The sequence below is a fragment of the Doryrhamphus excisus genome, linkage group LG8 (assembly GCF_037039965.1).
Source record: "Doryrhamphus excisus strain RoL-2023G ecotype Guam linkage group LG8, RoL_Dexc_Guam_v1.1, whole genome shotgun sequence".
Lineage (NCBI taxonomy): Eukaryota > Metazoa > Chordata > Actinopteri > Syngnathiformes > Syngnathidae > Doryrhamphus > Doryrhamphus excisus.
The window spans coordinates 1,855,001-1,876,951 of NC_136364.1; the positions used below are offsets into that span (position 1 = coordinate 1,855,001).

Sequence of the window (21,951 nt, forward strand, 5' to 3'; positions counted from 1 at the left end):
GACCTCATGGTGTCACACATGGTGGTCTTGGTCACATGACATTACATGACAAATCAACAGGTACACTTGGTCACGTCTTCTTTTGTTCCACTCCTTCTTCCCTTGAGGTGTGCACAAACTACACTTGCATTAAAAAATAATAATACATTTGCAAAGTAATAATAAAGTGTTTGATCTGATGTAGATATGAACATTGGATAATTTTTATGGTAGCTTGATTTTAACACAGGGTTTTGATTATGTCAAGGGAGTTGGGAGCACAGTAAGCAAGAAAAGCAGTAAGACTCTTTGCTGTACATTCAGCCGTAACTTTTATTACTTTGACTTTTTATTTTATACATACACAGCATTCACACACACACACACACACACACAGTGGTGTGAAAAAGAGATGTAAATATTAGTCAATGACAACACAACTGAAGACAAAATGCAGTTAATTAAGGGAGGAAAAACCCCACACCACCAACCCCCTAGTTATTTTTTAACCTTTCAATGAAGTTAAAACTAAACGTCATTGAGATATATCAGTGTGGAAAAGGTTACAAAGCCATTTATAAAGCAGGACTCCAGCCAACCACAGTGAGAGCCATTATAAACATGGAACAGTGGTGAACAGTGTGATGACCCCACAAGCACAGCAGTAAGTAAAGGGCCAAACACCTTTTCACACCACTGTGCGTGTATGTGTGTGTGTGTGTGTGTGTGTGTGTGTGTGTGTGTGTACACACAATGATGCCGTCACTTCTCACTCATTCCAGCTCATCCTCTGACCCCGCCCACCCTGTCTTTCAGAGCCCGCTTCTGCCCGCCCACAGCTCCAGCAGTTTGCCCAGGAACTTGGCAGCTACCCTGCAGAGCATAGAGAGCAAGAGACAGCTAGCACTGCAGCAAAAAGGTTAGCAAGTTCATGTTTGGTGCATAAGACCCTGTTATATATATGAAATTACACCTCCTTGACACTCCTACTATTCTTTGTTTACACCACGTTGAGCTAGTGAGCTCATCAATTAGCCTTAAATGTAGCCCCAATGGCCGCCCATGCCGTTGGTTCCGACTGGTGTAAGGTGATGTCAGGCAGTCGGGTACATTTGGAGCTGGCATGGCTCCACTCATCAAGCGTTCTCTAGCGTGACGGTGGTTCAGCTTGTTCACATCTTTCTGTCTTTGCGGACTGTAGACCCTCAGAACTCCAGCCATCCCCCCACAAAGGGAAGATCAGCAGGTAGCCTTTGAAACCGTGTGATCTCCTAACAGCAACAGCAGCAACGTTGAGTCATTCCCATGCCCAGTGTGTTATTAACTCCATCCAAAGCTCTCTCATCTTATGTCCTATCGTTTCTTGCCGTCTATGATATCTAAGCCATGCATGCTTACAAGGTTGCTAAGCTATGGGCCTTTCTTCAGATGCCTTTAAGAACCCAGTAAGACACCAGTAGCATGGATTGGAAAGGTGTTGGTCAAACGTGGTGATGGTATTTTAGTTGTAAAAACACAGGCTGTGTCTCAATTGGTGCACTCACTTACTTCCACTTGTGTCTTCACACAAGTACGGCAACATGCAGTACACTGTCTGTAGGGTGTACACACACCACAAATCGTCATACATTGACCTTTGGAACTTAATTTTAATTATTACAGAATCATCCACTGGGTAAAATTGCTGGCAGATATTTTACGAGGTGATCCAAATGTTGGCGCCCATGCTCCGTGGAGTGGTTGGAATTCACCTTTTAAAACGCGAGAAGAAGAAAAATATTATTTGAGGCATCATTTGAAGTGTACCATGATATGAATGAATACACGGTACACAGTACAGTACAGTGTACTGATGCAAGTATTCCATTTGAGACACAGTCCTAGTGTGATATGTGCTGCATGGGTTTGAGTACTCTTGGTGGTGTGTTGTCGATGCGGGACATCTGTCCTATTAGCTTTTTTGCTTGTAGGACAAATCCAGTTAAGATACATAAAATATATATATATATATATATGTATATATATATATATATATCAATTTTCTTAGGTCAACAGGTGATTGAAGAGCAGCGACGTCGTCTGGCTGAGCTGAAGCAGAGGGCAGCAGCGGAGGCACAGTGCCAATGGGAAGCACTCCATGGCTCCCTGCCTCACATCATGGCTTCCACACCCACGTACTCGCCAGGAATGTCCTACAGCCCCGCACTCACTCACCGCTCTGAAGGCCCCCCTCCTCTGGTCCAGCACTCCATCCTGCACCACCATCCACCATCAGCTGGAGAGCAGCCCTACGACACACTGAGTCTGGAGAGCTCTGACAGCATGGATACTAGCGTGTCCACTGGGAACAACTCAGCCTGCTCACCTGATAACATGTCCAGGTACGTATTCTACCAGGCATGGCCAGGTGTCAAGGATTGATCTTCAGGTGTGGTGCGGCTCAGGGCTCCATCACTTGGTGTGCTTCTGTACTTATGTAGTCTTTCAAGTGAATCAGAGTGTTTGCACTGAGAAGTGTGGTAAGATACAGGGTGGCCCTGTTTCTACAGACAAGTGTAGATTCTGGTGGCGATACGGGACAAAGTGCATGCTCAGCACACCTGTTGGCAACCCTACGTAACAGCACACATGTCGGGTTTCAGTTTTTGTGATGGGCTTTCCAAGGCATTTATCGACATATGCTGATCACGTTTTTTTTACGGAAATCATTCAGTACTGATGGGTCCGAGCATCCCTAGCTAAAAGACGATGACGATGATGAACATGACTGTACAGTCACACATGTGAGATTAGAGTGGACAAAAGGTTTTCAGGGTGAAATGTAAAAGTTCCAACATTTGTAAGAGAAGAGTCACTTGAGCCTTTGGATGCTTTTACTGCCTTTGTTCTTCATTCAACCAGCATCTTTCTCCTTCATTGGTCCAGGTAAAGTAGTAATATCTACTAATATGTGTTGATGAGTGCCCAAGTGAGCAGTACTACAGCAACATATTTACTCATAATAATGAGAGTGGCACCTACGATGCTGGATAAACCCATTTAGCCGTGTTATGAAGCATTCCGTCAGACAAATGCACCCAAAGGCACCGTTTCCCATTCTGCTCCCCACCATTTAGGACTTTATGTGCACGTTGTCATTTGGGGACCATCTGTTGTTGGAAGCATCTTGTGTTGGCGGGAAGAGACTCTCAGCAGCAGCCACTGTAAAATCACAGCTCACAAGAGACTTGCATTAGTCCAATATTTAACATAACTTTGTGCACTCATTAAAAGTGCACATTAGAAACTACCAGTCAGGGTAGGAAGCTACAGTGTGTACTTTATACTGGGGTGACTTTATGGTGCCACTTGTATGGGGGGAGTTGGTTCGCACCAACCCCGACACAAACCTGCCTACAGCGTAGCCGATTCTTAGAGTGACTACCATGGCATTGCTCCTCATCGCCACTTTTGGCGGGGGATACTGTACTTTCCAGGGACACCAGCGGAGTAGCATTCAGTATTAATGAATGGAATATTTTGGTAATTAGAGGATATAAAACCTGTTTTTGACCCTCTGCATATGTTTTTTGACATTATTAAAAGTCTCTAGACATGAAATAAAACCCCTATAGTCACCTTTATGCTCATATTACCCAACATAGTAAACATATTTAGAAGGTGGTAAACAGGCTTACTATGCCTAATGTCTTATTATGTCTTTTGGCATTATTAGAGCTATCTGGACATGAAATAACACCCCTATAGTCAGTCACCTTTAAATTCCTATTGCCCAATATATGATAAGATTTGTTAGGCATAGAAAGCCTTTTTTACCGCCTTCTAAATATGCTTTTTAACATTACCAGAACCCAGTAGACATGAAATAACAACACTTATAGTCCAATATAATAGACATAATAAGCCAAAATAAGACATGTTAGGCATAGTAGCCTATTCCAGCTGGTAAATATGCTTTTTAACATTAGAGCCATCTAGACAGGAAACTATATGGACAACAAGACCTAATAAGTCACACTCAGCATTGGGTAGGTTTCTTGTTGTTGTAGTATCTCAAAGGCAATTTGGGTCCATCACGGCATTAAAAAAAAGTTGGCCATCAACCTGTCATCCATCCTCACTAAGACTTGACTGATGGCAGCCAGTCTGACATGCATGTGGGCTACAAAGAGGACACTGGTGTGCTACTGGTATCTTTGTTTACATCACATTGTGCTACTCTTACAGTCCATGCAGGCTACAGGATGTCTGCAGAGGACACGAGCGACCCCTGCCGATTTAAGCATAACATGACACTGAGCGAACTTGTTGGACTCCAATGTATCTATTTTAAAGTTTGCATCAAACCTGATCGTGATGAGTGAAAACCTGTTATATTTGACCCTAACGAGGACAGGAGAATGGAATTGAGGCATGAATGTATGAAAGTGGATGGGGTGTTGAGCCTGTGGTGTTTTTGTGTGCACACCAGCGCTGGAGGAGCAGACTTGTTGAAGATTGAAGAGATGGAGAAAATGCTGAAGGAAGCACAGATGGAGAAAGCTCGACTTATTGAGTTTCGGGTAAGGCAGATGTATCACTGTGTTTGAATGATTTGACAGTGCTGCTGTCAAAGAAATATACGTACAAGCATCCAATACAGTGGAATAAAAGCTTTTATTCATTTCTATTGGCCCGTTAATGAGTCCATGTCCTAAACCCTAGACACCACTAAGACTGAATGAATGCATGTAAACGTATTTCATGACTGTCAGCTTGTGCAAACACTGAACACGAGGCATCTCCTTCAGGAGCAGGAGAGTCTTGCACGCCATCAGATGCTGGAGGAAGAGAGGAAGAGAAGGGAGGAGGCTGAGAAGAGGCTGCAAGATGAAACTCTCCATCGGCAGCAGCTGGTGGAGAAAGAGGTGAAGATGAGAGCCAAGAACTTCTCCCAGGTCAGTAGGAGGTCAATGAGATGCTGAGAATGTGTGGTGTCAAATGAAGCAGGCCATTCTTTCAAATGGATCTCAAATTGGACTCGTCTTTACCCAAATGTTACATTTCAGCTCTTCTTCAATCAGCTCATAGAAATCAGCTAGTGAACATCACTATCAGACTTTTAGCCTTCACGTTCAAGCCTGATGTATTTGGTACAATTAGGGATGCTCCGGGCATTGGACACCGATCAGTATCGGCCAATTTGCGTGGAAAAGCGGATCACCTCTGACTGCCATAATCCCAAAGTGTAGCGTCTGATGCAGGGCTAGGGAACCTGTGGCTCTTTTGATGACTCTGACATTTCTTAATACGATTACCCATTTTCACATAAAACGTGACTTAAATCATGGTGTTGAAAATAAACTGTCAACATATCAAACTTTCTGATGCATGTAATGCATGCTTGTGGCCCTTTTTACGGATTAGGGGTGTTATTAGATGGCTCTAATATTGTTAAAAAGTGCACCAAACATGATCTCTTGTATTGTGCAGTTGCGTCATCACCTCTGTGCCTCTTATCTTTGGTAGTGAATGAGTTAATGGTAAGAATATTTGATTTATTATTGGCTAGCTTCTTAAAAATGTACACATTTAGTTGTCAAACATTTTAACATACGTGGCTTTCATGGCTCTCTTAGCGAAAAGGTTCCTGGTCTAAATTAGGGTCAGTTTATGCTTCCTGTTTTCATATCATATAGCCAATAGCAGGGGTACAGCCAATAATTCAGGGCCCCATGAAAAACAAATCATGTTGGGCCCAGCCCAACCCCACCCACACCTGGTCAATAGTAGGCCCATTTACAATGAATCCATGTGATGGGTATGGGTTAGCTTCACTCATGGGTGATCAGTGTCAATGAATGTATACACCCTCTTTGTTCCATTCAAAGTACATATGTTCCACACGAAAATGTGTCAAGAATACATTGTAACAATCATGTAACATCACACATCTTCCACATCCCCTAGCATAGTTCATGACTGTAAGTGGCTGCAGGCATCAGTCAAAAATTGCCAGCTTTTGTTGTTGTTTTCTTTTTCCAAACTAAAGAACACAAACTAAAACTATATGGATACAATAAAATCTTATCTATTTAATTAATGTCCAAATGTTGTGGAGGAAGGCACTTTTAATGCAGGACATGACACCTGGATGCACCCTGGTGTGTAGAAACGTATCAAACAGACATCTTAACAGCAAGACTTCATACAAATGAATGAAAAGAGTGGAAATCAATCATACATACATGCATATTTCATCAGTAGCAAACGATCTTCAAGCTAGACATGATTAATGTTTTAATGAAACAATACTGCTGTCTAAAATAGCACATTTATCACTTCATATCATTACACTTGCACATTACTTACAGACACATACTGTAGGTCTTACACTTGAACATTACTTAGACACATACAGTAGGCTACAAGGCAGAAGTGTATTAAAGTATTTCATAACCAAAGTGTGCAGTATGCTCTGTATCATTTGTATCATAACATCTGTAGCATAACAATCTCAACTCTGTGAATTATTGCGGCCAAAAAAGGAACCAATTAAGTCTCAGCTTAAATAGCAGGACACTGCATAATCCAGTAGTACTGTAGTATTTTACAAATAGCAAAGGTATAGAATGATATATAATACAAATTAGATGATTTGCAGTTCTATAGAACTATGTTGTATAGTTGTTGTTATGCATGACAATGAACATGAAGTGATGACAGCCCACTGTGCTTTGTCCTTGTATGCAGGCCCGTCCAATGACACGCTACCTGCCCATCAGGAAGGAGGAGTTTGACCTTCGCGCTCACATTGAGGCGTCGGGCCACAGCGTGGAGACCTGCTACCATATCATCCTGACTGAGAAGATGTGCAAGGGCTTCCTGGTCAAGATGGGAGGCAAGATCAAGTCGTGGAAGAAACGCTGGTTTGTCTTTGACCGCCTCAAAAGGACCTTCTCCTACTATGTTGGTAAGGATTTGCATTTCACTACAAGTAGTGATGGTTATACTAAAGGGGACCCTTGATGCTTTTTCCACTTTGCTGACCTATAAATGTAGTTGGAATGTTGTATTCTCATGTAAACGGTAATCAGATAATGAGGTTTGTGCACTTGGAAGTGTACCAGTTCCATCATGCATTGTAGTAGTGAAACACACAGTAAGTGTACTAGTTCCATCATGCATTGTAGTAGTGAAACACACAGTAAGTGTACTAGTTCCATCATGCATTGTAGTAGTGAAACACACAGTAAGTGTACTAGTTCCATCATGCATTGTAGTAGTGAAACACACAGTAAGTGTACTAGTTCTACCATGCATTGTAGTAGTGAAACACACAGTAAGTGTACTAGTTCTATCATGCATTGTAGTAGTGAAACACACAGTAAGTGTACTAGTTCCATCATGCATTGTAGTAGTGAAACACACAGTAAGTGTACTAGTTCTATCATGCATTGTAGTAGTGAAACACACAGTAAGTGTACTAGTTCTATCATGCATTGTAGTAGTGAAACACACAGTAAGTGTACTAGTTCCATCATGCATTGTAGTAGTGAAACACACAGTAAGTGTACTAGTTCTATCATGCATTGTAGTAGTGAAACACACAGTAAGTGTACTAGTTCTATCATGCATTGTAGTAGTGAAACACACAGTAAGTGTACTAGTTCTATCATGCATTGTAGTAGTGAAACACACAGTAAGTGTACTAGTTCTACATATACACACAGTAAGTGTACTAGTTCTATCATTCAAACACACAGTAAGTGTACTAGTTCTATCATGCATTGTAGTAGTGAAACACACAGTAAGTGTACTAGTTCTATCATGCATTGTAGTAGTGAAACACACAGTAAGTGTACTAGTTCTATCATGCATTGTAGTAGTGAAACACACAGTAAGTGTACTAGTTCTATCATGCATTGTAGTAGTGAAACACACAGTAAGTGTACTAGTTCCATCATGCATTGTAGTAGTGAAACACACAGTAAGTGTACTAGTTCCATCATGCATTGTAGTAGTGAAACACACAGTAAGTGTACTAGTTCTATCATGCATTGTAGTAGTGAAACACACAGTAAGTGTACTAGTTCTAAACACACAGTAAGTGTACTAGTTCTAAACACACAGTAAGTGTACTAGTTCTATCATGCATTGTAGTAGTGAAACACACAGTAAGTGTACTAGTTCTATCATGCATTGTAGTAGTGAAACACACAGTAAGTGTACTAGTTCCATCATGCATTGTAGTAGTGAAACACACAGTAAGTGTACTAGTTCTATACACACAGTAAGTGTACTAGTTCTACCATGCATTGTAGTAGTGAAACACACAGTAAGTGTACTAGTTCCATCATGCATTGTAGTAGTGAAACACACAGTAAGTGTACTAGTTCCATCATGCATTGTAGTAGTGAAACACACAGTAAGTGTACTAGTTCTATACACACAGTAAGTGTACTAGTTCTATCATGCATTGTAGTAGTGAAACACACAGTAAGTGTACTAGTTCTACACACACAGTAAGTGTACTAGTTCTAAACACACAGTAAGTGTACTAGTTCTAAACACACAGTAAGTGTACTAGTTCTAAACACACAGTAAGTGTACTAGTTCTAAAGACACAGTAAGTGTACTTGGTTAGTTCTATCATGCATTGTAGTAGTGAAACACACAGTAAGTGTACTAGTTCTAAAGACACAGTAAGTGTACTAGTTCTAAAGACACAGTAAGTGTACTAGTTCTAAACACACAGTAAGTGTACTATTATTAATAATGGAATATTGTTGGAAGCAGAAAGAAGAGACAAATGAGCAGCCTTTTCTTTCCTGCCTGACATTGATCAAGAAGAGGACATACTGTGTGTAACGTGTGCTGAATATTTTCCAACATGTGAGGTGCAGCAGGTGGGGGGTGGGGGGTGGGTGGGTAATTGAGGCTCTCTTTCAGCCCTTTGAAGTCCCCTGAAGGTTCCGCTTGGAGCTCCTTAAATGGTAGCTAGTTAAAAGCCGGGGGGGGGGGGGGGGGGGGGGGGGGCAGGCTCCGGGGTGGCAGCGCTCTCCAAGGAGGCCGACTGACACGTACGACTTACCTGTGGAGCGTGAAGACGAGCGAGGAGGATGAACGTCTGCTGATGAGGAGGTGTTAGTTTGCTGTGGGAGCAGGGAGATGCAAACACGGGCTATTTCCATGCTAAACAGGTCATTAGCAGATAATAGCGGCGTTATGAAGGCAAACTATTATTCCTGGAAATGTCTACCTACTGCTCTTAAGTTGGCTGCTGGAGTGTTTGCGCCTGGAGGTAGAGAAGGGGTGTCGAGTTCCCCACCGGTTCCTTGCTGCAGTTCTGCAGTGGCTGATGAAACAAAGTGCAATGATGTAGCAGAGTAGCGTAAGAAGGCAAGTGAACGTACAATAAGAGCAGCTTTGCTGGGAAAAGTGCTGTGCTTGTCATTTTTTATCCATCACTGAAACGCTTAACGTGATCAAAGTTGGACGTCTTTTTTTAAAGACGGGACGCGTCTGCGCTGGTTCTTTAGGATGAGGACGAATGAGGCTGACGGTAAGGTCATCGCCGTGTCTCCTTTGTTCCCCCAGACAAACATGAGAACAAGCTGAAGGGGGTCATCTACTTCCAGGCCATCGAGGAGGTCTACTATGATCACCTCCGCAGCGCCACCAAGGTACGCCCTCATCCTCATTTCATCCTTTCTCCACATCAACATCATCCTTCCTTCTTTTCCTTCTCTTTTCTTTGGCCGCCTCTTCTCACATCAAGAAGGCCTTTTTCTACCTCAATCTGACCAGCGTATGTATCCTCCATCCATGTGTGTGTGTGTGTGTGTGTATATAAATACCATATTTTCTGGACTATAAGTCGCAAAAGGCCAAAAATGCATAATTAGGTAGAAAAAAACATACATAAGTCGCACTGGACTATAAGTCACATTTTTAGCGGGTAATTTATTTTACAAAACATTTTGACCAAAACAGACATTATTAAGTTCTAACATTAATAAGAATATAGAACAGGCTGAATATATGTAAGATATGCTAACATAATAGTTATTCAGCTACACGAAAAATAAACATGAACAGAAAAGGTGTCCAGTGTTTATGGAACATTAACACTTTTTTCATTTATAAGTCGCTCTGGAGTATAAGTTGCAGGAACAGCCAACCTATAAAAAAAAGTACGACTTATATTCCAGAAAATATGGTATATGTATGTATGGAACTACTGTTATTTTCTCATATATAATAAACGTGCTTCCCATCTTCTCTCATAACTTCCACGTAGTCATCTTGCATTATGAAACACTCCTTCCATTAAAATGATGAAGATATACTCAAACACACTAATGCTAAACCAAGCTAGCTTCCTTTCACACTCCCTAATCCTTGACCACCACCCCTACTCCTTTTACTACCACCCCTGTCCTGGTGCCAAGTGCACTACACTTGGACATCCCTATATTTGAACATGGTGGAAAAGTGGTTCACACACAAGTCCAGTAACATCACACCGCACGGGTTCAGATCAGGGAGGCCTTTCCTCGACAGTCAGGACCCTTTCCCTAACCCGAAGGTGTAGGGGAATGACCCTCTTGTTCACCGGGGATGACCCCAACACAGAGGCACCAAGCTGGGGCGGTATTAATAAGCCCACACCAGTTTCCCGCCTCTCCCCTGCAGCAACTCCAGACTAGAACAAGGTCCAGCCCCTCTCAAGGAGTTTGGTTCCAGAACCCAAACTGTGTTATTATATCTAGTCGGAATATCTCAACCTCTGGTGGGAAAGAGTTCAGGCTCCATGTCCCAAGAACCAGATTTGGCCATCAAAGACCAGGTTGCCCAGGCACCCGCCCTTGACCGCCACCCAACACACACTGCACCGGACCCTTATGCTTGCCCCCGCAGGTGGTGAGTCTATGAGGGGGAGATCCTGTGTGGTTTCTTCGGCCCATTTGGGGTCAGCCACACGGGTGAAGGCCCGACCACCAGGCGCTTGCCTGCAAGCCCCTCCAGAGTGAGGCCCGGTATCCCACGTCCAGGCGAAGTGCGGTTTCTCCTCTTTGCTGTCTCCATAGGGGACTTCTTAATCCCTCTTAGTCTGGCCTGTCACCTCGGACCTGTTTGCCTTGGGAGACCCCACCAGGGCCATGTAGTCCCAGACAACATCGCTCCTAGGCTCACTGGGGCACCACGGAAAAGGAAAAGGGGGCTGGAAAGCATCCAAAATAAAAGCCAGAAGTTGGTCTTGGTAGCTGAGAGATGATTGGCCGGGAAAGGTTGTGATGCATGCTCTCTGTGTCCTTCAGAGTCCTAACCCGACCTTGACCTTCTGTGTGAAGACCCACGACCGCCTCTACTACATGGTGGCACCCTCAGCCGAGGCCATGAGGATCTGGATGGACGTCATCGTGACGGGGGCCGAGGGCTACACGCAGTTCATCACCTGATCATGTACACACACACACACACACACACACACACACACACACAAACACTTCACCACCACTCTCTTAAAGGGACAGAAACCAAAATGTTTAGTATGTTGCCAAATGTCCAACATGTTGGATGACGTCTTTACAGTATTGATACCACACGTGCAGTACGCAGTACTACTTGCTACACTACTTCTATGTCCCTACATCTCACACAGGGTACTACACACGTCATTCATCATCAGGACAACAAATAGAAACATGTAGAACATGAATAGAACATACTAGTCTAGATTGCTAATATATAAGACCCCTCCCCCCGACATTAGGATCAAATGGCCCCTGACCTCCACTTTCACCCATCACCTTCCGTACGGCAAATGCAATACACAATACACTATACCACAATACTAGTGTCAATACACCACAATACTAGTGTCAATACACTCCAAGGTATGATAACTAGACCTGACTTTTAGGTCTACTAAAGACTTGTAGATAGACGATGGGCTCATACCTGACAGGTACTTAGACCGTGTGGCCTTCACCAGAAGTTCACCAGTACGTGCTGCTCCATGTAGTACTTCTCTTTTGTAGTAGTACTACATGTAGAGGAAGAAATGTTCCACACAATTCATGTCAAGTTGAAGGAGGTACGTTCATGTAACGTTTATGGAACCCTGTTTCCTCATGTAACATTTATGGAACCCTGTTTCCTCGTGTAACGTTTATGGAATCCTGTTTCCTCGTGTAACGTTTATGGAACCCTGTTTTCCTTACTTCTGTGATAGAATTCACGTTCAATCCTCCCAGCCTGCTCAACACTTCTCATCTTTGTACGTGCGTCATTTCACTCGTGCGTGTAGAAACGTGTTGGGCCAATCACGTTCCTGCCCTGCACTGTACATGGCGCTGCATGATGATGATGATGATGATGATGACGATGATGATGACCTCATGTAGACGTGCAGGTGAAATACGAAACACTAAACTCCTCCCCCCCACCCCGGCTGCGGAGCGTTATGACGGCCCAAGGTTCCATCACTGAGGTGGGTGTGGCATCAAAGAGGCTTTGGTACCACCCCCAATCGCGTTGCCTTCAGGGAACGTAGGAATTCAGTTGCACACTTTATCACTTTATGTAGGCTACATGTGGTTTAAATAGTGTGTCATAAAGGTGAGCGTGGTGTGTTCAATGACGTGAACTCGGTGAAAACGCGGTGAACTAGCTTTACGTTCAAGGACTAAAGGAAGTAGAGGTCAAGTAAGACATGACTGGAACTGGTGGAGCAACCAAAGACTAGGAAAGATCTCCGCAGCCATCGTAGATCTGTGCCTACTAGAAGGACTGCAGTACCATCATAGACCTGTGCCTACTAGAGGGACTGCAGTACCAACATGTCGACATGTTTAGTCGCCCACCAGGCAGGACATTTTGAGGATGGAAATGACTTTTGCATGATGGGAAATGTAGTCTCTTGTTCGGTGACCGTGTCTATGTTGTTGTGGATCTAGGTGGGCGGAGAGGCTGCCTGTGCATTCTGATGGTTTGTGCTCTTTGTGCCTCTTGGAAAAAGATGTTAATATATTATCTTCTATCTTCCTTGCCTTTACCACACACACAAGCAAACTGGACAACGGCGAGGCTGCTAAATGTATCTATATAGCTTGGATCTATATTGAAAAGCAAAGAAAGTATATTATTGAAATGGGACACAATACTTGTTTTTTATTTTTCTCTTTATTTCATTTCAATGATGGATTGAACTGACTTTGGTTTGCAAATGGTACACACACGCACACACACACACCTTTTCTACAGATTGTTTTTACACTTATTGTACGCATCATCCTCCACCTTGAGTTGACAACATTTATTTGTCAATAAAAAGTGTTACAGAGCACAGTCTCCTTTTCTTAAAAGTGTTAAAAGCGTTTCAGAGGTTTGTGAAAAAGCAAAACAAAGAAACAGGATGGAAGAGAAAAATCACTTGCACAAAAAAAAAACCGCTGGTAAAATCTTGAAAAAGAAGAAGAAAGATAACCTCCACATCATCTTGCGGCTTTGAAAGTGAAGGTCGTTCATTTAAAGCTCGTTAACAGCATCACCTACAAATAAAACACCGTTTCACCATGGGACACTGAAACATCCAATGAACGAAATGAATCTCCAAGCGTCCTCATGAAACAAGACTGCTGCCTAAACCAGCACATCAATGCCTTACTGTGTCACAATCACAGGAAAAAAACCCACTAACCCCACTTAAATATTACAAAAACACTAACTTTGGTACTTTGCTTCATCTGTGGGTAATGACTTGTTACTATGTGATGATACATGTCAATGTACAGCTTACATGGAACCCTAGCACATGAGGAGCCACTAGTAGGGTGCACTGTATTCAGGCACACGCTCAGAGTTGCTCACCTGCACAGCACAGGCAATTGGTGCCTTTTTTTTTGTACATTTTTGGTGATCATTATTATAAGTTTCATGAGTATGATGTCATAATTGAAGAATAGATGAATAGAAACTTACTCTGTGCACATGAGGATGTGTACTCCGTCACCGCCTCATCACCTGCAACACAAACATGTATTATTATTAATATTATTATTAATATTGTTGTCCATGGTCTTCAATGTGTTCTGTATTCCTGATAGAAATAAGTCTTACTTGTCTGGTAGTAATCGTATACTTTGACCACAGCTGCCTTCAGGTTCCTGACTGGCACGTCCTCTTCCAAGGTCACGCTGTACATCACCTGTTCACCTTTCCTCAGCTGCGCGCGCACACACACACACACACACACACACACACACTCTAATTTGGAATGCTATCATAATGCATGATCACACACTGTCACATAATCATGTCCATTAACGTGTACATGGCTAGCATTGGGGTTGCTATGGTAACCACTGTGACATGCATATATACACACGTACTAAATGTCAATGTAGCGGGTCAAAGGTCAAATGCGTTTTAGGAAAAGAGAAAGCGGTACGTCCCTACCCCGTCCAAGTAGATGTTGACGGAAGCTTGGTCCACGTCCACACGCTTGACGGAGCGTTCCTTCTTCAGCTGAGGATGAAGACGGTGAGCCAATAGGAGGAAGACGAGGAGGAAGAGGAGGAAGGAACTCACCAGACCCAAGGAGCTTTGATCCAGGATGTACCCTGACAGCAGCTTGATGTTGATGATGACCATGTTGGTCTCCTCCCTCCTGCCCTGGTACCTTCGACATACACACACGTCCTTCTACATCCTACAGTACATGTACTACTACTTCTACTACCTGATTTGTACTTCAGTACACAACAGACCTGGCGTGCACGAAGAGGATGATGCGTGGTTTGTTGGCGTTGCATTTGGACATGGTGCTGGTGGACACGTTGAAGGCAGAGAAGTCAGGGGGAGGCGGGACGTTGTAATGCATGGACAGCTGTCATTGGACAAAGACACTCATCAACCACGCAAAGGACGCTTGGCGTCGGCATCCAAAACATCTCAAGTACTCCAAGAAACCCAGAAGCTTTGGATTGTTGGTGACCTTTGTAACTGAATATGACTTATCCAATCTATATTCCACTTGCACATGACTTACAGACAGATGTTCTCCAAGGCAGCAGCGTTAGAAAGTATTGTTATGCAAATGTTCCATCTAGCCTGAAGGACGTCAAGAAGAATGAAAGACAACCGTGACATCCAGAGTTCCCGGCGTGGTACCTGTGCCTGAACGCAGCTCTGTCCTTCCGCCTTCAGCGTGTATTCTCCAGGAACGTCACTCAGCTTCTCCTCCTGGTACAGCAGCCGGTTGCTTTGGTCCACATGGAACTGCTTGCTCAGACCTCCTAGTGATGTCACCGTCACCGTAGTTCTGCCCTCCACGCTGTAGGTGGCAGCGCCATACTTGGCCAGCGCCTGGAGGGCCACCACCGTGTCCTGAGGAGCAAAGATTGGGGTCAAGCTCGGAACCGGTCCGCCTGTGGGAAATGTTGGGGTCTACCTGTGTGGAGGAGAATCCTCCGTAAGGATTCTGCTGCTGCGTGAGCCAGCGCACGATGCCGGACGTGTAGTCCAAACCAAAGTCCGGCAGGATGGGCCCAGACAGGAGCGCCAGAACCACGTAGGAGGTAATCTCCACCTCCAGGGAATCCAGTCCTTTCTTTGAGGCCCCCGCTCGCTGCCAGTGACGACTTCCCCCCGCTAGAAGACCAGAGACCAGATAAAGCTTTCACCCTTTGTGTGTGTGGGGGGGGGGGGGGGGGGGGGGGGGGGGGGGGCTACCGTCTGTGGTGGAGCGCTGGTGCAGGGAGCTGAGAAGCTTGCCCCTCATCTCCTGGTCGTCAGCCAGGGTGACGGTGTAGGCCATGAGGGCCGTGGTGTACAGGTTATCCAACCAGCTGGGTGATGCCTTCAGGCACCTCAGACACTCCTGGACCACATGATCCTGGAAGACCACACACCTTCTTCAAGCATTCATCTTGGAACCACCAACCACGGTGGCTCAACCAAAACCACTTTATGTTAGTCCTCTCTTTGGTGCTACGCTGAAAAACGACCTGGCTCTTGGTCCTGGTCAACTGTGTTACACTGAAATGCTTCCCACCACAAACGATGGGGGTTCGTCTATGATAGACCTTCCTGGCTCTTGGTCCAGGTGAATTTCTGCTAAACCTGTAGACCAGTTGGCAGCAACGTGGAGGCGGGACCTGCCTTCTCTTGGCTGGAATCTTTGGAATGACGTGTCCGTCACTGAGATCAGAAGTAAGACGGGATGGAATGAGGAGAATGAGGAGAGACTCACCGATGTGTTGTGGTGGAGCTCCAGCAGGGCGGCGGTGATGTACGCCGTCAGGGACACGTCGTCACTCACTCCTCCCTGGTGGACATCACGACACCTTCACTGATTCATACTCACAGCGCTTGCTAGTTAGATTCTCTAATTATTTACTGTTTAGATTGCTAAAGCTAGCTTCAAAGCCCTGGCAGATGGCTCTTGTAGCAAGACAAAATTATTTGGATCTACTGTCGCTGTGTTTGATTTATCACGGATTACATGGTGATGTATGTATGTATGTTATGTGATGTATGTATGTATGTACGTATGTATATATGTGATGTATGTATGTATGTGATGTGTGTATGTATGTACGTATGTATATATGTGATGTATGTATGTATGTGATGTGTGTATGTATGTACGTATGTATATATGTGATGTATGTATGTATGTACGTATGTATATATGTGATGTATGTATGTATGTACGTATGTATATATGTGATGTATGTATGTATGTTATGTGATGTGTGTATGTATGTACGTATGTATATATGTGATGTATGTACGTATGTATATATGTGATGTATGTATGTTATGTGATGTGTGTATGTATGTACGTATGTATGTATATATGTGATGTATGTATGTATGTATGTATGTATGTGATGTATGTATGCATGTATGTTATGTGATGTGTGTATGTATGTGATGTATGTATGTATGTATGTGTGTATGTGATGTATGTATGTGTGTACGTGATGTCTGTACGTATGCATGTATGTACGTATGCATGTCATGTATGTATGCATGCATGATGTATGTGATGTATGTATGCATGTATGTTATGTGATGTGTATGTACGTACGTACGTATATATGTGATGTATGTACGTACGTACGTATATACAGTGAAGAAAATAAGTATTTGAACACCCTGCTATTTTGCTATTTCTCCCACTTAGAAATCATGGAGGGGTCTGAAATTTTCATCGTAGGTGCATGTCCACTGTGAGAGAGATAAACTAAAAAGAAAAATCCAGAAATCACAATGCATGATTTTTTAACAATTTATTTGTGTGATACAGCTGCAAATAAGTATTTGAACACCTGTGTATCATCTAGAATTCTGACCCTGAAAGACCTGTTAGTCTGCCCATTAGAAGTCCACCTGCACTCCATGTATCATCCTGAATCAGATGCACCTGTTTGAGGTCGTTAGCTGCATAAAGACACCTGTCCACCCCATACAATCAGTAAGACTTTAACTTGTAACATGGCGAAGACCAAAGAGCTGTCCAAAGACACCAGAGACAAAATTGTACACCTCCACAAGGCTGGAAAGGGCTACGGAGCAATTACCAAGCAGCTTGGTGAAAAAAGGTCCACTGTTGGAGCTATCATTAGAAAATGGAAGAAGCTAAACATGACGGTCAATCTCAATCGGAGTGGAGCCCCATGCAAGATATCACCTCGTGGGGTCTCAATGATTCTAAGAAAGGTGAGGAATCAGCCCAGAACTACACGACAGGACTTGGTCAATGACCTGAAAAGAGCTGGGACCACCGTTTCCAAGGTTACTGTAGGTAATACACTAAGACGTCATGATGTGAAATCATGCATGGCACGAAAGGTTCCCCTGCTTAAACCAGCACATGTCAAGGCCCGTCTTAAGTTTGCATATGACCATTTGGATGATACAGAGGAGTCATGGGAGAAAGTTTTATGGTCAGATGAGACCAAAATAGAACTTTTTGGTCATAATTCCAATAAGCGTGTTTGGAGGAAGAAGAATGAAGAGTACAATCCGAAGAACACCATCCCTACTGTGAAGCATGGGGGTGGTAGCATCATGCTTTGGGGGTGTTTTTCTGCACATGGGACAGGACGAGTGCACTGCATTAAAGAGAGGATGACTGGGGCCGTGTATTGTGAGATTTTGGGGAACAACCTCCTTCCCTCTGTCAGAGCATTGAAGATGGGTCGTGGCTGGGTCTTCCAACACGACAACGACCCGAAGCACACAGCCAGGAAAACCAAGGAGTGGCTCCGTAAGAAGCATATCAAGGTTCTAGCATGGCCCAGCCAGTCTCCAGACCTGAACCCAATCGAAAATCTTTGGAGGGAGCTCAAACTCCGTGTTTCTCAGCGACAGCCCAGAAACCTGACTGATCTAGAGAAGATCTGTGTGGAGGAGTGGGCCAAGATCCCTCCTGCAGTGTGTGCAAACCTGGTGAAAAACTACAGGAAACGTTTGACCTCTGTAATAGCAAACAAAGGCTACTGTACCAAATATTAACATTCATTTTCTCAGGTGTTCAAATACTTATTTGCAGCTGTATCACACAAATAAATTGTTAAAAAATAATGCATTGTGATTTCTGGATTTTTCTTTTTAGTTTATCTCTCTCACAGTGGACATGCACCTACGATGAAAATTTCAGACCCCTCCATGATTTCTAAGTGGGAGAAATAGCAAAATAGCAGGGTGTTCAAATACTTATTTTCTTCACTGTATGTGATGTATGTACGTACGTACGTGTGTGTGTATGTACATAATGTATGTTTGTATGTATGTATGTACGTATGTACATACGCATGTGATGTATGTATGCACGTACGTATGCATGTGATGTATGTATGCATGTATGTTATGTGATGTGTGTATGTATGTACGTATGTATGTAGTATGTCTGTATATATGTGTACGTGATATCTGTATGTATGCATGTATGTACTGCGTATGTATGTACGTGTGCATGTACGTATGTACGTGACGTATGTACGTGATGTACGTGTGTATGTACATGTGTACGTGTGTATGTACATATGTACGTGATGTATGTATGTATGTACCTACGTGATGTATGTATGTATGTGATGTATGTATATACGTACATATGTGATGTATATATGTATGTATGTGATGTATGTCACCTTCATCTCGTTGTGGAAGAGCTTCCCCACAGACCGGATGCAGCCACTGGGGCCCTGGCTTAACGACAGCCATCTCCTGGCATCATCTATGTGCTTTGGATCTACAAAGATGTACGGCCTTGCTCCGGCAAATGACTTCATCACAAAGGAGGTCAGCCTATACACACACACACACACACACACACACACACACACAAGTTTAGAAAAACACATCCAAATTAGTGTGCCTGTGAGGACAATGGCATCAATGATATGCATCGTCAAATGTGACAGCCCTGATCTGGGCTCCAACACCACCCTGGGGGGTCATGTGGGGTCCAGCATGCTGGCCATCGGGCCAAAAGCGAAACGGTAAGGCAGCGAGAGTGAGGATGTTCACCAACACCATCACCAATACATCCACTCATCCCAGCATGAATCATGCAGCAACTGTGGACATGTGATTGGACACGAGTCCTACTTTCCAACAAACATCCACCCCCAGACGTCCGCAACTAGAGCCAAACTGCCCCCCGCCCCCAGGCACTGTGCTCCACCGCCATGAAATCAAACGGGAAGGTTCGCTGGCAGCGTTTTCATCAAGTCCATCATTGGGATGTCCTCTGCTGGACACAAAGACATCGTGTGAGACGCTGCCATTTGTTCTCCTGCAGCAGATAAAGCCTCATCATCTCAGTACTTCAAACATCTTGCATCATCAGTCCTGCTATTTCTGGTGACACCTCAAACACACCATTTATATACACTACTTTGGGACACGCCATGCTCAATCAATAATGCATCCATGTCTGGAATATCATCTCACAACTTCTTCACTGCTCTTGACAAGCTCAACTACACTAACATCTCAGGACACACTTACACTGCACTGCTTACACTACTACTTATATATGGATACATATGTATAGACATGATGAACATGCTAAATAGTGAGCTACTGATAGACCATCATAGATAGCAGGGACATGCTAAATAGTGAGATACTGATAGACCATCATAGATAGCAGGGACATGCTAAATAGTGAGCTACTGATAGACCATCATAGATAGCAGGGACATGCTAAATAGTGAGATACTGATAGACCATCATAGATAGCGGGGACATGCTAAAAAGTGAGCTACTGATAGATCATCATAGATAGCGGGGACATGCTAAAAAGTGAGCTACTGATAGATCATCATAGATAGCAGGGACATGCTAAATAGTGAGCTACTGATAGATCATCATAGATAGCAGGGACATGCTAAATAGTGAGCTACTGATAGATCATCATAGATAGCGGGGACATGCTAAATAGTGAGCTACTGATAGATCATCATAGATAGCAGGGACATGCTAAATAGTGAGCTAGCGATAGATCATCATAGATAGCAGGGATTTGTGCTAAATAGTGAGCTACTGATAGATTGACATAGATAGCGGGGACATGTGCTAAATAGTGAGCTACTGATAGATCATCATAGATAGCAGGGACATGCTAAATAGTGAGCTACTGATACATCATCATAGATAGCAGTGATATGCTAAATAGTGAGCTAGCGATAGATCATCATAGATAGCGGGGACATGCTAAATAGTGAGCTACTGATAGATCACCATAGATAGCGGGGACATGCTAAATAGTGAGCTACTGATAGATCATCATAGATAGCGGGGACATGCTAAATAGTGAGCTACTGATAGATCGACATAGATAGCAGGGACATGCTAAATAGTGAGCTACTGATAGATCATCATAGATAGCAGGGACATGCTAAATAGTGAGCTACTGATAGATCATCATAGATAGCGGGGGCATGTGCTAAATACTGAGCTAGCTAGTGCTAGATCATCATAGATAGCAGGGACATGCTAAATAGTGAGCTACTGATAGATCATCATAGATAGCAGGGACATGCTAAATAGTGAGCTACTGATAGATCATCATAGATAGCGGGGGCATGTGCTAAATACTGAGCTAGCTAGTGATAGATCATCATAGATAGCAGGGACATGCTAAATAGTGAGCTACTGATAGATCATCATAGATAGCGGGGACATGCTAAATAGTGAGCTACTGATAGATCATCATAGATAGCGGGGACATGCTAAATAGTGAGCTAGTGATAGCTCATCATAGATAGCAGGGACATGCTAAATAGTGAGCTACTGATAGATCATCATAGATAGCAGGGACATGCTAAATAGTGAGCTACTGATAGATCCTCATAGATAGCAGGGACATGCTAAATAGTGAGCTACTGATAGATCCTCATAGATAGCAGGGACATGCTAAATAGTGAGCTACTGATAGATCATCATAGATAGCGGGGACATGCTAAATAGTGAGCTACTGATAGATCATCATAGATAGCGGGGACATGTGCTAAATACTGAGCTAGCTAGTGATAGATCATCGTAAATAGCAGGGACATGCTAAATAGTGAGACAGATGTTAATGTTGTTACAGACCAGGTGTTTCCAGACTCGTCGCTCTTCCCGAAGGCGCTGTAGGAACCGTCGTCATGCTTGTAGGTGAGTTCCCTCTGGTATCCTGAGCACGTACAAGAAGAAATGATATCAATATGTGAGGATGATACCGTACGTCTGCTGGGGAATGAGACTCACCGCTCTCCAGGAAGCGTGTGGCTCTGTCCTGGATCTCGGCAGTCAGCTGTCCCGTGCTCTTCAGGTAGTTGAGGATGAAGATGTTGGGAGCAAAGAGCACCATGTTCTGCTCCCCGCAGCCGTACAGCATGGCCAAGAGCTGGTCCAGGTTCTTAATGGCTCGGCCCATCAGGTCACCTTCACGCGTAGCCAAATGTCAACTTGGATCATCAT

The 21,951-nt window shown here is 43.7% G+C and overlaps 2 protein-coding genes across 14 annotated transcripts in view; one reads left to right on the plus strand and one right to left on the minus strand.

Annotated features, from left to right (window-relative positions):
- phldb1b (pleckstrin homology-like domain, family B, member 1b) overlaps nucleotides 1-13,309 on the plus strand; it is a 67,827-nt gene extending 54,518 nt beyond the window's left edge. For 6 of the 11 annotated variants that reach the window (XM_058080686.2, XM_058080685.2, XM_058080691.2 and 3 more), the window contains 9 exons: nucleotides 796-898; nucleotides 1,181-1,225; nucleotides 2,027-2,360; nucleotides 4,451-4,541; nucleotides 4,770-4,916; nucleotides 6,712-6,931; nucleotides 9,559-9,644; nucleotides 9,740-9,769; nucleotides 11,283-13,309. In XM_058080686.2, the coding sequence (XP_057936669.2) occupies nucleotides 796-898; nucleotides 1,181-1,225; nucleotides 2,027-2,360; nucleotides 4,451-4,541; nucleotides 4,770-4,916; nucleotides 6,712-6,931; nucleotides 9,559-9,644; nucleotides 9,740-9,769; nucleotides 11,283-11,423 (1,197 nt within the window). In that variant the 3' untranslated portion in view covers nucleotides 11,424-13,309. Of the gene's footprint in view, nucleotides 1-795; nucleotides 899-1,180; nucleotides 1,226-2,026; nucleotides 2,361-4,450; nucleotides 4,542-4,769; nucleotides 4,917-6,711; nucleotides 6,932-9,558; nucleotides 9,645-9,739; nucleotides 9,774-10,555; nucleotides 11,237-11,282 lie in introns of those variants that run through there. The other 5 variants (XM_058080690.2, XM_058080694.2, XM_078792604.1 and 2 more) reach the window with 4 other exon arrangements.
- The window catches only part of LOC131134954 (alpha-2-macroglobulin-like protein 1), a 33,074-nt gene continuing 24,252 nt past the window's right edge, over nucleotides 13,130-21,951 (minus strand). For all 3 annotated transcript variants that reach the window (XM_058080698.2, XM_058080697.2, XM_058080695.2), the window contains exons 24-36: nucleotides 21,739-21,915; nucleotides 21,583-21,664; nucleotides 19,131-19,287; nucleotides 16,220-16,294; nucleotides 15,700-15,862; nucleotides 15,419-15,618; nucleotides 15,139-15,354; nucleotides 14,736-14,854; nucleotides 14,557-14,647; nucleotides 14,425-14,493; nucleotides 14,086-14,191; nucleotides 13,948-13,989; nucleotides 13,130-13,517 (exon numbers count right to left, since the gene is read on the minus strand). In XM_058080698.2, the coding sequence (XP_057936681.2) occupies nucleotides 13,495-13,517; nucleotides 13,948-13,989; nucleotides 14,086-14,191; nucleotides 14,425-14,493; nucleotides 14,557-14,647; nucleotides 14,736-14,854; nucleotides 15,139-15,354; nucleotides 15,419-15,618; nucleotides 15,700-15,862; nucleotides 16,220-16,294; nucleotides 19,131-19,287; nucleotides 21,583-21,664; nucleotides 21,739-21,915 (1,520 nt within the window). In that variant the 3' untranslated portion in view covers nucleotides 13,130-13,494. The remainder of the gene's footprint in view (nucleotides 13,518-13,947; nucleotides 13,990-14,085; nucleotides 14,192-14,424; nucleotides 14,494-14,556; nucleotides 14,648-14,735; nucleotides 14,855-15,138; nucleotides 15,355-15,418; nucleotides 15,619-15,699; nucleotides 15,863-16,219; nucleotides 16,295-19,130; nucleotides 19,288-21,582; nucleotides 21,665-21,738; nucleotides 21,916-21,951) is intronic.